At 41.2% G+C, this 19889-nt stretch overlaps 2 protein-coding genes across 2 annotated transcripts in view; both read left to right on the forward strand.

Moving 5' to 3' along the window:
* LOC106890161 (cytochrome P450 2D1-like) overlaps nt 1-959 on the forward strand; it is a 16768-nt gene extending 15809 nt beyond the window's left edge. Inside the window, exon 8 of the mRNA XM_014945780.1 lies at nt 532-959. Within this exon, the coding sequence (XP_014801266.1) occupies nt 532-777 (246 nt within the window). The 3' untranslated portion in view covers nt 778-959. The remainder of the gene's footprint in view (nt 1-531) is intronic.
* A 3409-nt stretch (nt 960-4368) lies between these two features.
* Nucleotides 4369-13721, forward strand: LOC106890210 (cytochrome P450 2J6-like). The gene is made up of 9 exons (XM_014945842.1): nt 4369-4539; nt 6163-6325; nt 6789-6938; nt 7846-8006; nt 9311-9487; nt 10023-10164; nt 11630-11817; nt 12898-13039; nt 13543-13721. Exons 1-9 carry the CDS (start codon nt 4369-4371, stop codon nt 13719-13721), a joined length of 1473 nt encoding a protein of 490 aa, XP_014801328.1.
* The last annotated feature ends 6168 nt before the right edge of the window (nt 13722-19889 follow it).

The following is a 19889-nucleotide window of genomic DNA, read 5'->3' on the forward strand; positions in this document are numbered from 1 at the left end:
TTGAACACTGGTTTCTCACAAGCAAGTTGAATGGCCTAACAACTACACTTCAGGGTCTGTCACTCTCTTTCTCTGGCTGGAAATTGTATCCTGGACACAGCTGATTGATAGATGGGGAAATTTTCTCTCTTTAACAGCTTGTTTTCACTGAAAAAATTAGGCAGGAAAATTTCTAGTCACATGTAGAATGTCTTCTCTCTGTATTCTGATTTTTTTGCTGCTATTAGTGAATAAAAGTCAGCACGTACTAAGTGGAAGCTGTGAGGGAACCTAAATATGCTTTCTTGTCATTCTCATTTGGAATCAAGAGACTGGAACTCAGTTTGCAGAATCAGGGAGACCTATAGATTAGGAAGTGAAGTATGAAACTACCAAGAAGCATCTCTGGTATTTTTTTTCTATAATCTGGGTAGATCCCGCAAAGAAGCATTGCAGACATCTCAAGTGTTCCGTCACTTCCATCTGAGAGGAAAAAGTCAAATTCAGCAAAGCCATTTGTTCCTTGATGAGGTTGAGCAATGCTCTTGAAAGCTGGGAAGCAGGTGCTGGGTACAGACCTCTGTGGAGACTGACTGCTCCTTCCCTTTTCCCTCTGCAGGCCACCGTGTGTGTCTGGGAGAGGTGCTGGCAAAGATGGAGCTTTTCATCATCTTTTGCAGCCTGTTGCAGACGTTCAAGTTCACCCTACCAGAAGGAGTTAAGGACGTCAACACAAGTGTTGTCTTTGGGAGCACAATGAAACCCCATCCGTACAAGCTCTGTGCGGTTCTTCGCTAGGTTGCAGGGTAATACAGATTTGAGAAAGAGGCATTGCCACGGGTTTGGTAGCGTGCTGATCTTTTGAGCAGCTCTTGTGTTTTTCATTTCTAGCTGAAATTCAGTGTGAATCTATCCTTGTTGTGTTAGATGTCTAAGAAGCCAGCCCTGAAAAATACTCCAGTTTTCCTGTGTCTGGAAAATCTCTGTACATTTTCTTTTTTTTTTTTTTTTCTTCTGTATTACAAATGAAATAAACATAGAAAATTATTATTGTGTCTGGTCTTACTAGAGACTCAACAGGAATCTTACTGGAGGGAGAAGGAACATTAAAGCCAGGTACTGGGGGGGCCTTCCCCTCATTCCCATGCATTCTCAGATCTAGAGCGGGGTGTAGGAATGCTCCTCCCGGAGGTGGTGGCCCTGGGCATTGCCAGGGCCCCTGGGGATGGTTGCATGGGGGACCTGTTGTGGGGGGACACCTCAGCCAGGTGTGACCCAGCTGGTTTGTCTGTTTAGCCAAGAGCCGTGTGGACATGACAGCGTGAGGCTGGTGATTCAGGCTGACAGTGAAGGCAAACCCTTCATATTCCCTGCTGAAGAGTTGCAGAGCATTTCACCTCTGCTGGTGAAGCAAAGTGGGTGTAAATGGTAACAGACCAATAGGTTGGCCTGAAAATGTGGTTGGTGTGAGGTTTTTTAGTTTTGTTTTCTGTTTTGATTTTATTTATTTGTTTGTTGTTCTTTTTGCATGTATTGTTATGGTGCATTTAAGAGACACTTCTATGAGAGAGGGGGTCCTCTCACACAGTGGAGTTTGCAGTGATAATGGTGTACAGTAGTCCAGGTCATCCACGTCTCTCTATTGATGCCTGAAAGCTCAGTTTAGGGGACTGCTTGCGCTCTTGGGAAGCAAAGCTTGGCCCTTGCAGAGGGGTCACAGGGCAGGAGAAACTGATGCAGTGGTTTCAGTGAGCACGGGGGCAGTTTCACGCAGCCTTCCAGCCTCCGAGCCAAGGGAGGCTTCGCAGAGCTGCCGAGCTCAGGGAGCTCACTGCAGCAAGGTGTGTGTGTCGGGGGGAAGAGATGTGTGAGGAGCACCTGGCAGAAGCAGGAGCAGTGCCCAGGCAGGGCTGGTGACAAGCAGGTGCCAGAAACCACTCAGCACCGGGAGGCTGGCTTTGTTACCCAGCAAGATTTAAAAATTGAGGTCAGAGTGAAGGCTACTGGTGGATGTAGCAAATGCTCTGTTGCTCTTCCAGTTTCCTTCCTTGAGGAAAAGACAATTGTTATTGCAATTACTGCTACTGCAATTGTACTTCAAGGGTTAGTTTTCATTGCCTCGTTAATCCACCATGTTAGAGTTTTCTTTCTATAATGTGATGCTGTGGGTTAAATAAAAATATTTGTCTTTGTGAAGGAGCTCAGTATCATAAGGACAGTTCATGGGGTTGATCTGAAGAACTGGGACCAAGATGAGGTGAGTGATCAGTGTTGCGAGGTGCAATCACCAGAACATGGCTAAGATGTGTGGAGAAGTCAGAGTGAGCCTGGCAAGCCAGGGGAGATGCAGAACCGCCAGCCAGGATTGCTCAGAAGGGATGGAGCAACCAGATGAGGTTACAAGTGAGCAAGTCAGGAGAGCTTTGGGGGCTGTGAAGACATTCACATCCCTTCTCCCAGCAATACATATGGAGTCTGTTACTTTTTCCTTCATCCTGGGAGTGTAACGACACTTGGAAAAGCATCACTGATAGGCCGTGCAGCCCGTGTAGCACAGGTGCCCTGGGCCGGAGTCCATGTGGAGGCCGGCAGAGACCATGCTATTCAGGACTCACTTGGAGCCTGGGCTGATCCTCTCAAAGTCTCCCCCTGCCCCTGTCCAGTGCGAAAGGTGTTGTAGGTTGTCCTCGGAGATCTTGAGAGTGACTTGTGGTGGGCTTGGTCCCTGTGGTCGGGCTAACACCTACCCAGGAGGGGTTGGGGGCATGAGAATCTGCAGGACAATAGCCGTGCCCTCGAACGGTGAAGTTGTGATACCAGCCTCGATGCTACCCCTCTGCATATGAGAGCTGGGCACTTGCAGCTGGTGTTTTGTCACATCCCTGGGATGAAAATCCCAGTAACAAGCACATCACTTTCACATCGGAAATCACTGTCTGTGTTGTCTTTGTCCTCACAGAGAATACCCAGGAAAGACGGAATGGTTTTGTTTGCGATGTTGTCCCAGAACAGTTGCTGCAGCCACAACTGTGACTCTTCCACCTCCCAAGGAGACTTTGGAAAATGCTAAATTCAGTGTGGGGAGTGGTTTGAGGCAGAGAAAAGGGCAACACTACAGGTGAAGGAACTGTAAGTCACACAAGTGGTCTCTGAAGTGGGTAATTTAGTTTCTCAGTTCGATCCTGGCTCTCAGTTCAATCTCTGGCCAGCGAGACTCTGTAAATGTTAGCTCCTTGCCCTGCTTCTGGAGTGAACCAACTTGCTTAACACCTCACGACTTCTATTTCAGCTGTGCCAGCTCTGTAAGTCACGCAGGTGACCAGCTAAGCCATCTAGGTGACCTCGTAGTGTGTCACATGCTCCTGTCTACACCAGATGAGCTGAGCTTAAGCTGGTGCTGGTCCTGAGCAAGGGCTGAAGAAGTGCCAAAGCCGTGTTGTCCGAAATGAGCCCCTTTGCAGGGCCATGGGCTCTGTCTCCATAAAGGAAAAGCAGTCCACAGCTCCCAAATGGGGTTGCTCAGTTGCAGGAGAGCGCTTGTGAAAGCAGCTCACGAGGACAGTTTGTGTGACACCTTTGCTCCTGCTGCAAGCAATAGGGTGGGAATTAGCTGAGAGGCAGCTGGAGAGGGTGAAGAAATTTTGCTTTCTACTTGGTCACAAAGACCTTGCAGCCCCACTTGTCTGTGCAGCTGAGCAGGGAGTGTGGGGAGGCTCAGGTGTTATGCCATTATAACCATCAAACTCTTGTTACCCAATGGCAGATTAGAGCCTTTTTTGTTTTATGTGCTCTAGGCACAATATCAAAAGGTCTGGCCACCTTCTAAAGAGCTTACAATTTAAACCATGGGGATAAAATATTAAAGGACTAGCAGAGAGCATCAGAATCAAGCAATAACACGAGGTGAGTGAAGGAGCCGTGCAAGCAGTTGATGCACGTGATGGCTGCTGATGGGCCTGAACTTTTCTTTAATCCCACCGGCCTTGGGTGTGTAGCCAAGCCTTAGGAAATTTTTTTTTATCAATCTGTTCTTGCAAGGGGATTTTTATGAAACCAGTACTGTGGGCTGAGATCTTTGTCACAGCAACTGTCATGGCACAAGGAGGCATATAATTAACCCACATTTTGTATCCCTTGAAGAGCTGACAATTGTCGGATTTGAAGCTGCAATATTATGGAATGATGTCACGTATGCTTAAAAATAAGAACACTTCACTCTCTGGGATGAGGAAGTAAAGTGATAAAAAGGGAAGGACTGAGAGGCACAGAAGCTTCAACATCTTTTTCTCTTTTTAGTGAGGTACCAGCAAAGCAAGATAAAGTGCTTCTATCCACTTTCTATATATCAGTTTTTTCAGAGACCACGTAGCCTTGTAAATCAGAAGTGAAATGTTAACAGCCAGTGTGCTGCTGGTATCTTTTGTGGTGTTTCTGCTGGTTCTGCAGTTCCTGAAATTGCAATGGATCCGAAGACGACTTCCTCCTGGCCCAACTCCGTACCCCTTGTTTGGAAATCTGCTGCAGATGAACTTCCAAATTCACCATGAGATCCTTAAAAAAGTATGTATTTTCAGTTAACGAATTAATGGAGTTATAAACTGATTGAAAAGTAAATGTGAGTGTTTAACATAGTTGTACTCTGAATGCTGGGGAGGGATTTAGTCTAAATTGTATAAATGTAAAAATAGGTGGGATTGTTAAAATATCAGTTTCTTGGTAGGAAAACTTCAAGCTTACTATGAAACGTGATTAAAATCTTACGTGCATATGAATGAAACAATACTGATGGTAATATTCCTGTCTTTCACATAGGAAAAAGATACATTTTAAACCAGAGACTTTAATTCTGTGCAGCGTTTTGCACGTCTGTGTGTTGACTGTTGTTGCACTGGCAGTTTTGAAATATTTCATGAAATAGCTACTGAGTGAATGTGTGTTTCCAGCATAGGAAGAATGAATTTTTTAATACTTATTCAACAGATTTTTCAAAAGATCTTAAAATTAATTTTTTTTTCTGATATACAACTTGGACAGATTTTTCACAAGCGACTTCAGTCTGCTGAGCCTGACTGAGGTCTTGAGTAGCTGAACTAACTCATTGTGTGCCTATGCTCAGTCTCTTTTCTAAGTCCAGTTGTAACGCACAGCACCTCTAGAATTTGTATCCTAGAGCTTTATATTCCTCATACGTGAATATTAAATATTTAACATTTAAAAATGTAAGTAACAGCACCTCACTTTCACTTTTTGCTCTCAACCTTCCTTTTCCCTGGTCCTTCTCTGGCCCACCAGTTCTCTTCTCCTGAGCAGTATTTTTTAAGGCAAAGTAGTATGACTCCACAACATAAAATTACAGCCAGTGCCTGCCTCTTGTGTTTTCTTCAACCTCCCAACCCTGGAGAGCAGCATTGCTCTTCAGCAATACTGAAATCCCAGGATTTCAAATGCCATGAGTTAGTCCTTCAAAAAATTAAATTAAACACAAACGTGCAAGCACATGTGAATAAATTTTTTTCTCAGCGTGCACATCTGTCCCTCTTGTTTGCTCTCAGGTGGCAAAATTTTGCACTGCTCTAGTCCTGCTGTTCTGGGGGATGTTTTGGCAGCTCCTCACTCTTCCCAGCCTACTCTGCCCCACAGACTTGCTACTTTAATCTACGCACTGTTGCGCTTCCCTCAGCCTTTTACTTTTCCAGCTCCTGATTGTCCAGCCAGGGAAAGGAATGTTCTGCCTGCTTTTAGTGATGTCTGTGCACGGCATCATGAAGACAAGGCTGTCACAGCTCAGCTGGAAAGGAGAGGGTGATCTGGCCTCACCCACCTCCTCAGCTGCTTTTGCTGCACTTGGTACACGAAGGGGAATCTAGAGATGGTTCATGTAAAACTCATGAGCTACTGTTTTCTTCTTAAAAACTTGAATTGTAAGACGTGCAATAAATAACATCACAGACATTGGCAATATTGGCTGTCTGACGTTTTGGGAGCATCCTGATCCTTAGTAAATGAGGCTTTAGATAGAAACCTGACTTGAAGCCGTATTATATGTAAGAGTAGATTCGATGCTCTCTTCTCAAGGTCAGTCATTCCTGGGGCATCTGCTAAGGGAAAAAATCCTGTTCATCTTGGTTGATTTAAATGTACTGGTTCTTACCCATATTGTTCTGATGCTGCTTTTTTCTACAGATGGCCAAAACTCACGGTAATGTCTTCACTTTATGGTTTTTAAACACGCCCATGGTTGTCCTGCAAGGGTTTCACGCAGTAAAAGAAGGTCTGACTGTCCATGCTGAAGATGTTGCTGGAAGGCCATTAATCAAGTCCTTTCACATTTTGACTCAGGGAAATGGTAATTATTATTTTCACAACTCATGTGCTCCAACCCTGGTTTTGGGTCTTGCAGTCCTTAATTTACAGTGGGGGAAAAAAGGTTAATATTTTCGTCAGTTTTTATGATTTTTTTTTATTATTATTCTGTTGGAACAATAATGACAGAATAGATTTTTTTTTTATTCTGTTGGAACAATAATGACAGAATAGAGCTATTTTTAGAATTTCTATAAAAGAAATAGATGGCTAAACTAGAAGAAGAAGGAGAGGAAAGAGGAAGGCTGCCAGACTGAAGAATTTCTATACAAGAAATAGGTGGCTGAACTAGAAGAAGAAGAAAAAGGAGAGGAAAGAGGAAGGCTGCCAGACTGATGGCAAAAATTTGAAAAAATTAGAATGAAAGAGAAGATTCTTTGGTTTATCAACTGCATCGATTCATTGATTTATAAAGCATTATTAGCATTTGTTCATTATGATCCTAGGTGTTATGTTCTCTAATGGTCGTCTCTGGAAGCAACAGAGGCGGTTTGGGCTTGCGACACTGAGGAAAATGGGAGTAGGGAAAAAAGACCAGGAGTATCGACTGCAAGAGGAGGCCGGTCACCTGGTGGAATACCTAAAGAAAACAAACGGTATGTGGCTCGGGATGGTGGTCAGGCTATGCAATGGGTCATTTTGCCAAAGAATTGTTCATTTGTTGGTTTTGAAACTATTTGACTACAAAACCAGATTTAAAGTCTACATGCAGAGCTGAGCCTTAGAAGTCTGTATCATGATCTGCATGAGATGTTTCCTTGCACAAGTGCTACACGTGAACCCCCCCAGAATGAATTTAGAACTGAGACCTCATGGTCCCTGTCCATTAGTGCCATTACTTGGCCAGTTTTACATTACTCACGGTTGCAGGATCAGAGTAACAGCAAACAGTGACAAAATGAGTGTCACAACAGCCCATATCCCGCTGCAGAAAAGAAAAAGGAGGCACAAAAAGCTTTGACTAAAGCTACGCAACCCTATGGGTCTGCTCTGGTGCAGTGGAAAAAGCTCACCTCGCACGGCTTATGGTCACCACCCCAGTAAGAGAGGAAGTTTGGTCAGATTTTGCTGTTGAATAATGGGGTGAATCTTATAGATATGCTCAATTATTCTGTTATTCAGCAGCCAAGGATATCAGCAAAGAACAGAAGGTGGTTCTCTTTTCAATTCATTTGCTTATTCATACAATGTCTCAGCTGAACTTTTTTGTACCCTGGTTATTGCCAAACATGAGACCTACTGATGCCAAGGTTTTGTGAAATCTGGGTATTTTTCTTGCTCTTACTAATTCCATTCCCACCAGCAGTCTTTTTTTTAACCAACAGTGTTTTTTAGATGGCTGAAGCTACTTTTTACTCATGTCTTTTGCCAATAAATTGCAATTTGCTATCCAGCAATCTAATTAACATCAGAAGTGCTTATAAAATGGTATCAGTTCTCCTTTCAGTGGGAAAAGCAGGAGCAGTAAGTGTTAATGGTGAATGCTGTTCACTGTGTTTACAGGAAAACCTCTGGACCCCACTATGCCCGTTGTTCACACTGTCTCAAATGTGATTTGTTCTGTGATTTTTGGACATCGCTTCTCTAAAGACGACGAAAATTTTCACCGCTTGATTGAATCCATTGATACTATAACAGCATTTGGGAACAGCATCTCTTTTTTTGTGAGGAAAATTATTGTGTTTGTTTATGTTATATAGATAGACAATGAAAAAGGCAACTTGCTTGTTACTTTTATAACAAAAATAAATACCAGTGCACCTGGACTTGCTGGAGTACGCATCAGAACAGTACTTCCAGGTGCCTAGTTCAGACCTTGCTTCAATTGCTTATGTTTCTAAGCAGGGTAAACACTGGATCAGATATTTCCAAACTGTTCTCACTAGGTATTGGTATAAGCTGTTCTTAAAAACTCTTAATAGCGTGTCCACAGCTAACAAAAACACTCTAGTCCAATATTTCATTCTGTCCTGCTCTCCACAGTGCTTTCATAGTGATGTAAAATCCTTTAATGATGGTCTGTACTAATCTGTTTTCCTGGTAAGTAGACAGGTAGCTTTAAGCAAAATGATGCAGGATGAAGAAGAAGAAATACAAGCCAGGAATATAAATAGGTTTGTGGAAAGATAAATCTTTGTAATGCAGCTGCCATTTAAATAGGTGAGCCCAAGAGTTGTGACCTAATGCATAATTTAAGCTGCAGTAATTCTGTGAAATGGAAGGTCGTGGTGCCATCTGTAAAGGGGAAAAAAGAAAGGGAAATGAAGTAGAGGAATGGAATGAATGTAAAAGCAGTTTTGTTTCTTGTTTGCTGAGATGTTGTTTTATAATGGTAGAAGTGCAAGAATGTGGATAGGTTTAAAACAATGACTAAACAGTAGGGAGCCCACACGGCTCAGTATTTCCTTCATCATCTAGTTGTTTTGCATATTGCACAGATGTGACATATTTGTTTCTTATCTTTGAGAAGGTCTATCCGAGTAGAATCCCCATGCATTTGGCACCCTACAGTAAGAAAATAAACCTGTGTTTGGATATTTACTTTTTCAGTTAGCAGGTGTGTCAAGGAAGTCAGCCTAGGTCTGGTTTTTTTAGTGTTGAGATAGAAATGAGACATGATACATATGTTGGGTAAAATGAGAACAGGGACAGGTTTTATATGAGGTCCTTGCTGCTGAAGTTCAGTCTAGCAAATAATTGGGGTACAGAAGAACTTAATTTATTCTTTGTACATCACAGTGGAAAATTTATAGCATAAACCCAAGAGGAATTGTGCTCCAGGGAAAAATTGAATTAAGAAAGGCTTTAATGAATCATGGGATAGGCAATATCCCTTCAGTGTAATGGTGAAGATGCAATCATCAGGGTCTTTCGTTTGCTTTTTCCACTACCCAAAAGCCTGTGTTAGGATTCAAATTTAGTTTGCTAATATCAGTAACAACGCATATCTAAAATATCTCTTTTATAGATATATGAAATGGTTCCCTGGCTTGCAAGGCGTCTCCTAGCACCATGTAGAGATACTGTATCCAGCATAGATTTTGTGAATAATCTATTGGCAAAGGAACTTGAAAGCCATAAAGGAAAACGAAAATCAGATGAAAATCAAGATTTTATTGATTACTATTTGGATGAGATAGATAAAGTGAGTATCTCTGAATTCTTCTTATGGTCCACTAACAGGGGATTTTAGATGCTCCTTTGATTATAATGACATCTAATAGAGATTTAGATGTATATGATTTCTCCATAGAAAAGCTTATAGGTAGATGAATTAAAAAAAGCTGACACTAAGAGATGGCAGGAGGAGGACAAAGTAATAATGTAAGTAGATTTTATGGGTAGATTATCTAAACCCACAATAATAGTAGATTTGCATATGGTTAAGGTACAGCTAAAAATGATTGTTGTGAAGGGATTTGCAGCAGGAGTAAAAAGCATGTACAATTAATAACTTTGTCATAGTTGAAGACCAAAATGTCTATGTGGTTAGGATAAATTGGAAAATATAGTGTAGAATATTAGAAAATATCTTCTTACTACTCAGTTTTATTTTCTAGCCCCATAATATTATATATTTTTTTTTCATCTTGGATAGTATCAATAAATATTTCTGTGGTGCAAGGTGGTTTACTTCTTTTTTGTGTGCCATAACTTATCTTTCCAATTCATATCTGCAGACCAAAGGAGATGCTGATGCTACTTATGATGAAGAAAACTTGATCCAGACTATTTTTGACCTCTTTCTGGCAGGTACAGAAACTACAGCCACTACTTTACGTTGGGCATTGCTCTATATGGTGATTTATCCTGATATTCAAGGTAAGAACACCCAAACAGTTCTGCAACTTTTTCAAATGGCAGTAGAGCTTATTCAAAGATGAGTAGGGGAACTAATTATTAGGGTATGAATCAGGCCAACAGTGTGTCTCTGTTTCTTGCTGTTTCCTTTCTAACATACAGGCCAGTCATTTTAGGGTTTGTTTTTAAGACATCTACTGGATGCAGGGTGTGATTCATCTGACCAGAAGTCTAGTCTCAGATGAGAGAAATTGCACCATTGCCTCTCCACTGACAATGATGATTAGACTTGATCTGAGGACAAGGCGGAATCTTCAGGTCATCCTTTTCAACCCATGACTGCTACTCTTTGGTGTCCTCCTGGTTTCTTTACAGCAGAAGTACTTTCAGTACAGTGGGAGGTTGCTAATGTATGTATTGCTTCCATGAAGCTTAGAACTTCAAACATAGATATCTACATATACATAGATAGAAAAAAAAGATTGGAGTGAGTAGCTTGAAACTGTATGCTTTTGATAATGATATTCACAGAAGAAAGATATAGGTTGGCAGAGCAAAATAAGTGAAAAGGAAGAGTCAGAGCATACAGCTTAGAAAGGATTAAACGCTACACAGATCAACTCTAAGTCCTCATATTTGAGAATTTAAGCTGGCTACCAGGCACAGCAGGAGTCTGGCAAGAAGAAGATGGTGGAAGTGGTAAGGAGAAAGGGTTTCCCATTGTTGGTACCTAACAGAGCTTCAAAAGACCTAAAATTTGAGACTGGGTAATGAATTTTTGCAACCTGATCTTTCACCCTCTCAGGTTATATTAAAACAGTCTTAACTTTTCCAATGCATAGGGTCAATCTAAGTGCAATGATAAAAGCTGTAGTATTAGTCACACAATTTCTGCTCAGAAATTCATTAGAAATTACCATTTCAGATCAGATTGTAAGAAAAGAAAAAAAAAAAAAAAACGAAAAAAAAAAAAAAGACCTTGAGAAAAACTAATTTGTGTAAGTGCTTCCCAAGTCAGGTAATTGCACAGTAGCATTTGTCCATCCATTGATGACAAAAAAAAATCTATTTTGTTCTGAATGGAGAACAATCCGTGATCAGTTATTAAACTGGTCTCCTAATACATGATTGATATTTCATTTTCCAGTTGATTCCCTGCCTGTAAAAATAAATATTAATTAAAGTCTTTTCATAAATTACCTTAGAGTAGTAACATAACAGGAACCTCAATATTCTCTACAGAATATAGACTTTGTCTGCTACCTTTATTTTTAAAATTTTACTTGGCTGTGTAACCTACGAACATCTCCAGTGTCAAATTTTATTCAGGTCATCTGTATGGGAATTCAAAAGCATTCTTATTTTATAAAATATCTTTTTCATCTTGTTGGATGTTAATCGTACTGTAAGGAGCAACAGGAAAAATTACGAGGAAAAAGTTTATAGATTGATTGTTGTATATTTAAAGCTGAATATTCCTCCTTAGCGAAAGTCCAGAAGGAGCTGGATGCTGTTCTCGGTTGTTCCCATCCAATTTGCTACGAAGACAGAAAAAAGTTGCCATATACAAATGCTGTAGTTCATGAGATCCAGCGATACAGTAATATAGTCTTAATTGCACTTCCCAGACAGAGCATGAAGGACACAGAGCTGCTGGGATTTCCCGTTCCAAAGGTACAAATATGCTGCATATTTGAATATCTGATGTCTGATACACTTGTAACAGTTTTAAAAACTGATTTAGTGTAACTTTTTAATGACTGAAGCCACCTCTACTAGTGGTTCCCAAAACACTGTCCTTTTTTTAGTTTCCTTTGCTTTAATAGCTCATTTAGTTGAAATACAACAGTGATTGAGGACTGTTGATATCAGTAGGTCTTTGGTACATTAGATGCACATAGAAAGGTTTCTGAGGCTTTTCCTGACTGGGGACACGAACTCTTGTGTCCTGTTGGTTCCGGCAGTGCCCCTAACCTATGGCTGTCTCTAAGGCTGGCCTTTTGCAAGGAAATTTGTGCTTTGTCTCAAGTATTAGTAGGTTCTTATGTCATCACTTCTGTCAACAGAAAATTTGTGGTGGTGACTGGAAATAAACATCTTAATTTCCAGCAGTCTCAGGTCTGTCCCTTTTCAAAATGGCTTGTCAGCTGGTGAACAGAGGCTATCCAAAAATGGAAAACAGGTTTACTGAAAAATTTCAAATTGTTTTCATATCACAAGCTTTTAAGTGCAGTATCTTATAAATGTTATAATGAAACTAAAGTATCTTCAAGTTTTGTAACTGAAAGGTACACTAGGGCTTGTTTCTAAATATTCTCCTGTCACTGCTTTTTGTGTAGTCTCATTTTCATTCCTGTTTTCTGGATCTGCTCAAAGCAACCCTAGAGTTGCAGAAATTATCGAGTAACAAAGGCAAAAATTAAACTGATACTCATTATATTCTGTAACTCAAAAGCTGAGTAAGTAATAAAAATAGTTGGTGATAATATGAGAAATAAAAGCAACATATTTCAACAATATAAACATAAAATGCTAACAATTTATGTTATGGAGCTTATTGGCAGCAAGTAATAAATGAAAGTTGCAACATTAATAAAAGTTTCAACTTCTTATGAAATGTTTCGGAGTTTGATCCTGTTTAAAAAAATGAGACTTTAAATTAGGACTTCAAATATTTTGCTCCTTCGTCATTATTTGCTTACCTGATGAATATGGACTATAAGACAGAACTGAAGCTGCTGCTTCTTTTTTCAGAACACCATAATCTTAGCAAATATTGACTCTGTTCTGACTGATCCTGGGAAATGGGAGACTCCTGACCAGTTCAACCCAGGCCACTTTCTGGATAAAGATGGAAACTTTGTAAACAGAGAAGCATTCTTACCATTTTCAATAGGTACGTACACTGAACAGGGATTTACTTACTCCATGTGATAACAACTTACGATGCATTCATTCCCCAACATAACTTGGAAGGCATCTACAAAGAGATATGCAAACACATTCCACTGTTTTAAATATTTCCAGGAACAGAGAAGTCCAATTGTAATGTGGAAAAGATTGGAAGAGAAGGAATGACACCCAGAAAAGTTTCTCTTAGAGAAGAGATCCCGTTATGAAAATAGTAGCAGCAAATGCACAGTGCTAGGAAGACTGTTAATGTAAACTGTGCAGCTCTTGTGGTCATTTCTACAATGCTTTCCTGCCTGTTGTAATTATATATTAAAACTTTTGGTGGAAATACAAGCAGCCCTTCTGTTCTGAATCATTAAATGACAAAGTCAGTTAAGAGAAAAGGACAAAGTCTGCAGAAAACGAGCAAACAAAAAACCCAAACAGGTTAGGCAGGGAGGTGTGATAGAAATCCTCTGACTGATGGCCTCTTCTGTCTTTCTGCAGGGCACCGTGTGTGTATGGGGGAGCTGTTGGCAAGGATGGAGCTCTTCATTGTCTTTGCCACCCTGTTACGAGCATTCACCTTCACCCTGCCAGAAGGAGTGAAAGAAGTCAGTACAAAGCTTGTTTTTGGGAGCACAATGAAGCCACCTCCCTATGAGCTCTGTGCCATTCCTCGGTAGGAAATGGTGCCCCACAGATTCAGGGAAGACTTACTCTGCAAGGTTGTTTCTGCCTGTGAATTCTTTCTTGCATATCTTAAGATTTTTGCTTTCCTCTTGATTTGGTTAATCACTTCCCTGAATGATGCTTTTCAGACAGTTGCATCCTGAGGATTGTATCTACAAAGAGTTAATCTTTCCTTCTTGTTTTATGTTTGGAAAAATCTTGGTGAATTTCTCCTGATGTGTAACAAATAAAGACATTAAGGGAAGAAATAGAATTGGGCCTTACTTATTGCTAACTGGAAAGAGGATTTACAGAGAAAGAACTTGAAACCAAGTCTGTAAATTAGAAGTCTCATGATTGAAGATCCGTGCATTCTTTCTCATAAGCCACAGTTGCATTTGTGGAGACAGGCTTAGAGGTCTTTCAGCCTGTCCCAGGATATTAGTGGGGGCAGGAGTTAAGAGAAGCTCTTGGGAGAAGCTTTCTAAAGGGACAGATAATACGATCTGAGATAACACTCCCTTAGACTGATCGGGTTTGTCATTGTGCAAGCTTGTTGTATACAACTCTGTCATGGACACCTGGCAAGATAGTTCAGGGTTTCATGTACTAAACCAGATAATATTTCAGCCCTTCAGGTGAAAATAGAGGAGTGGCTTCATCAGCCAGGTGTGGGGAGCTTTTCATAATACAGGCAAGGAGCAAGGACTGGAAAACAAATGACAACAGGCAGCAGACACACTGTTCTTTTTTTATGAGCCCACTGGCTGACAGCAGGATGAGAACAGGGCTTTTTCATGACACACAGTCTTCTGGTGTTGTTTGCTCCAGATCCTCCAATAATTTATTTAGCTTCATTCATTCTTTCAGTTCTTTAATGGATTCTTTATCACAATTAGCTGACTTCACATCAGTCAGCATAAATTAGCCTACCACGACCAACAGAAGATTTGGCACTATTGAAGAAATCTTGAAGCCCATGGTGCTTAAGGACTTGCAAAAGTGGATATTTAACATTTTGCTAATTTGGTTACTGACTGTTAACAAGGCATTTTTTTATTTTTGGACGGCACTGGGAGCATGTTTTTCCTGTATGACATACAAAGTGGATACTGTGTGCCAGAAGATGAAGGTTTATTTTTATACACAGATTAACTGACAGTGCCCTCTGTGGGAATTAAGCCATTATCAGCTGTATTTGTTTCTACTTAAAGCACCCCAGTCTAACAGGCAGAGATGTGTAAAATCAGCAATTTCACACGCAGTGAAACCTGGATTGCCAGTTTCTTCCAGTGCAGGATTACCTTTATGGGATGGTTCAACCCTGTTCATTTCTGTGGGCTGGATGGCAGCGTCTCTAGAGAGGTAGGTGACTGCTGTGATGTCCCCTCCATGCTGGAGATGTCAACATCCCCCTGGCAGTAGCCCCACACTGGCAAGGGGATGCTTCATGTGGATATGAGGATAGCAGGAGGAGAGGCAATCACAGCAGCAGTTCCTTGCCTTTAGCACAAAGTTAAAAATTACTAATGCTAAAGAATAACTGGTAGATAGCACCGAAGAAATGCTGCTGCTGGCTCCATTTAGTAATAGTGACGAAAATGGAGCCTAGACAATCTCATAAATACATTTTCTATAAAATAAAGTAAGATGAATCCCATGCCTCAGATCTAAAACAACCCACAGTCATCTTCCTTCCAGTGTGAGAGAACCGTATTCCAGGCCAGCTCCAGCTGCACCACTGGTTAAAATGTCTGCTGAGCAAAAAACCAAGTAAGGTTTGAAGCTATCAAATGTCAACAAATGAGTCTCTTTTTCCCACCTGTGCAACACCCTAGTTCCTTCCAGAGCCTCCTGCTCCTCGTCTTCCCCCGCCTCTCTGAAGTTTTCCATCATCTTTACAGTCTGTACCATCTTTCCAACATACCCAATTTTCTCATTTATCCTATTTTTTCGGTTCTTCATTTCTGTTCTTGAGCCAAGGCTGTCCCTTGACTATTCTTCCACCAGATGTCATTCAGTTTCACAAGTTAGTAGAAAGAATATGGGCACCTCCACTGTTCTAGAACAGCCCCTAGATAAATTATTAGGGGTCATTTGAGAATTAATGAGATTTTCTTTTCAGATTCTTTTTGATATGCCTTGGATGTTTGAGCCTTAAGGATCTAAGTAGATTACAAAACATTCCTAGATAAACTGGAATGTAATCCTGCAGTGTCACCTAATATGAGATAGAAATATATCTGCATACTCTTACGCTGTAGTAATCTGTGGTAAGTGTCTGCTCGTACTTTCTAGGGAAACTACACATGGCAGATTAAATGCAAACATTTCAGAGCATGAAATTCAGCTTTGAACGTGCTTGCTGCGCAAGCCATAAGTAGTAGCTCCAAAGGAATCTCTGTTCCCCTTTTAGAAAGAAGAGGAGAGGGTGAAATGTCTCCTTAGGGAGGAGTGTTTGAAATGCCACTATTCTGGTTCTCTTCGTCCCTTTTCTAGGGCTAAGAGACAAATCCAGGAAAGAAAGAATCTAAACTACAATCTTGGTTTCCCCAGGGAAAGCCTTTCAGTGCCACTTCCCTCATGTTCTCTGCTGCCTGTTAAAGGAGGGAGTAGAGAACTGAACTTACTACAAAAATCATGTTGTCTTCGTCTTTCTGCCTTCAGGACCCAATGCTACTTGTACAAGAGCACAGAGGGACTAACAGCTTAAGGTGACTACACCCTTCACTTTTCCTGTAAGTAATGTGAGTTTCTGGGAGGGGATTCAGTCCCCACCAAGCAAAAAAACGGCGCAGGACTGGTCTGGATCAGATATATAAGAAGGATTGGCTGTCCCATTCCTCACAGATCACTCTACTCTTCTTTCCTTGCTTCTATCTCATCTTCAAAATCCACTTCAGGTGTTTTCTTACTTGGTCTGCCTGCCTGCTTTCAATTTTTTGCTCCCAGTTTGACTGCATTTGGCTTCACTCTTTGCCAAAAAGGCTCATGTGAAATGAGCTTTCAGAGGACTGTGTGCACTTTGTGTATATGCTGTAGTCAATCCAGGTAGGGCTGAAGTACCTTGTGATAATTCCCAAACACATACGAAGTTGGCTTATTATAATAATAAGATCAGTTTACTATTTGCCTTCAGAGGGAGCTTTAGCCAGTTGTGTTGAACTTAGTAGAGAGCTCAGCTCTGAACTGATGCACAAAAAGATTCTTAAGGAATGAAGAGCATGTCTTTACCCTTTCCTGTCTCCTAATGTAGCTGATTGCTGGTTCAGACCCTTTCTGTTTAATGTGCTTTTTTACACTTGTGTTTTCAACTCCCCTGCACATTCCTCCATTCATTTTTTTCCTTATACAGTGTCCTTCATCTCTGAGTTTTTATTTTGGTATCTTCTAGGCTTGTGCTGTATACTGTTCCTTCTTATGCTTTCCTCACTGAAATCTCTCCACCTGTTCTCAACTCACCTCACTCCCATCTGTTGTAACGCATATTTGGCAGATATTCCTCGGTCTAGTGTCTTCTACCTTCTTTCTGATTCTCTCTTGTATCCTCTTTCTGTTTTTGTTCCCTTTCCTACACTATGCAGTTTTTTTGTCTTTCCCTAGTCTTTAAATTCTAGTTTCTTAAATAACATGCAGAGTAGACAGTTATGTTCCCTAACACCATTGCTTTGTATACATTAAGATAAAAAGCTGATAATGACAGTATGGATTGCAGCCACTTCACCTCCACAAGGAGAAGATACAAGGGAATAAAGTCATGGTGTAAGAAAGCAGCCCGAGGCTGTCACTAACAGCAGGAAGAAAACACCATTTTGAAAAAGGAGTAGTTGTCAGACCAAATAGGTAAGTGCTGCTTCTCCCCTCCTCTCTCTGGTAGGTCATTGCTAACAGCCTCATCAACTACACTCATTTTGTTGTGAAAACGTATTTAGTTTTGGAGATTGTAATCGGCATCAGAGTATCACATATTCTGCACATGAAACAAAAATTACTCAATGCTTGTTCCTTGGTTGAATGTTGATCCGTGCTCCCAGGATCATCCACATCCCTGGCGTTAGACCGAGTCCTTGCAGCTGCTGCTTAATCATTTAGGAAACCTGTGGTGTCAGGAGGGTCTTAGCTGCGTTCTGCAATGTTTGGAGTCTGCTAAAAGGCTTGAAAAAGTTTACTACTTAAAAATCATCACTGGGGATGAGCTATTGTGTTTAATACTCATGGTCCAAAGAGCTGTGCCATCCTAGAGAAATATCTGGGAAAAATTAAGCAGACACCAATATTTCAGAGTTTCACACTTGAAAATCTGGCTGAAACAAAGATAGCTCTAGAGAAACTGGAGATCTAAGATGGATATTGGAATTTTAACTGAATCTTTGTTGCCTGCGATAGAAATACAATGTTTAAACATATATATATATATTCTATTTAACCTCTAGATTGTTACCTGGTGAAGAGAAAGGTGGGAATTTAATGTGGTTCTTCAGGAAGAGTGTAGTGATGCTGGTAAAGAGGAGATACAGAGAAAGTCCATCTGAGTTCAGGGACAAATCTGGTCTTTGACCAGTGGAAGGACGAAGGCAGGGGGACAGCTGATGCGATGCCACTGGCCACCTCATGCTGTGGTAGGAAAGCCATTTTAGGAGCCGGCCAGCCTGGAGAGGAGGCTGTGGCTGCCATCTTGAGTGGGCAGCAGGGAGGCAGCTGGGATCTTGCAGGCAAATATTGCAAAAAGATCTGGGGAAAAAAGCATCTGGACTGGTGCCTGGAGACAACCTGAGGGGAAGGCAGGCTGCTGGCTCACAGGGGAATGGTTTATGCAACTGTGTCTCACAGCCCTTTGGAGGGAACCACACACCTCCTTGCAGAGCAGTTTCTCACAGCGGCCACCTCACACGGGATGGAGGAGGGCTGGTGCCTGGGGGTGCCCCCTCATGCCCACTCCCTTCGCTAGCACGGTGGTGACTGCACGTGCTGATTTGCTCTCTGTGTGGCTCCATTTCCTGCCCTTTTCATTTTTTCCTGTCTGCTCCTGCCCCTGTGGTGTGCCCCCATTTTAGATGGGGTAGGAGGACATGACCGCTGCCAGGGCAGGGCCTAAGTATCATGCAGGGAAACAGAGGGCAAACGCCTGGAAAAGAAAGGGTAACTTCTCTCTCCCTCAGGAAAACACCACCAGGAAAAAGGTTTTAAATCCTCCTGAAGTGGGCAGAGCATCAGAGGAGACAGGGAACCCCATATTAGACGAACTCGATGGCAGAAATAGTGCCAAAGAAATAAGGAAGGAATAGCATCAGGCAGATGTTAAGACTATGACAAAGGATGTGGGTGAATCTGTCAAGGGATGGAAGGGACCAATGGTATTTGAATACCTGGATTTGTGAGAAATGACTGATAACGTGAAAACTCAAGGCTGCAAGGCTAAAGAAAGAAATAGAGATTTCTGCTAAAGAAAGAAATAGAGATCCTGCTACCAGGCTGCGACCCTGGAGGCAATAAAGGCCCCGGACCTTGACTTCATCACTTCCCCATGGAAAAGGTGACAGGACAAAAATTACTTTCCCTGTTGACAAAAATCTATTTTCCATTTAGATGGAAAAATCTTTGAATATCTAAAAGGCCAAGGAGACTACTACATTGATGCCAAATAAAAAATTCTAATGAGTTGATGAGTTTTAAATAGATTATGTAAAATTACAGTGGATACAGAATAGGTAAAACTTATCAGAATGTCTTTTTAAAGACAATTTTTTCTTTCCTTATTGAAGGAGAGAGTTAAATTTGAAATGAGTGCCTTGAAAAATAAGCTTTTTACTGTAAACAAACAAATCTTTTGTAGAAACATAGGAACATCCCTTTCTTGGTTAATAGACATTAATCAGTTATGCTTTAGCAGTAATGAAGTGCAGTGGTTGGAGGCTAATTGACTTGGAGGTCTGGAAACTGAGTTGGCAAACTCCAGGCTGCTCTTTCTGGATAAGGATGTTTCATGTCCCAGAGTCTCTAATCCTGTGAGACAAAGACAAGTGCCCAAAGACAGGGCACTTCAAAGAAGCAAGCTGATGCACAAGTCATCTTGGCAGGTTTTCAGAAGATTAGTGACAACGTATTTCTTTTACTGGTGTTTTGCTTTCAGGGAATGGGTGTTTTTCATGGGGAATTGTTTATCTCTCAGCATTTCAATCTAG

The sequence above is a fragment of the Calidris pugnax genome, unplaced genomic scaffold (assembly GCF_001431845.1).
Source record: "Calidris pugnax isolate Ruff unplaced genomic scaffold, ASM143184v1 scaffold111, whole genome shotgun sequence".
NCBI classification, from domain to species: Eukaryota; Metazoa; Chordata; class Aves; order Charadriiformes; family Scolopacidae; genus Calidris; species Calidris pugnax.

What these genes read in the sequence shown, in the direction of transcription:
- LOC106890210 (XM_014945842.1), top strand. Translation starts at nt 4,369, where the DNA reads ATGTTAACAGCCAGTGTGCTGCTGGTATCTTTTGTGGTGTTTCTGCTG. An exon ending in GGAACAGCATCTCTTTTTTT is followed by an intron (nt 8,007 to 9,310) that starts GTGAGGAAAATT and finishes TCTCTTTTATAG; the next exon opens with ATATATGAAATGGTTCCCTG. An exon ending in TGGGATTTCCCGTTCCAAAG is followed by an intron (nt 11,818 to 12,897) that starts GTACAAATATGC and finishes TTCTTTTTTCAG; the next exon opens with AACACCATAATCTTAGCAAA.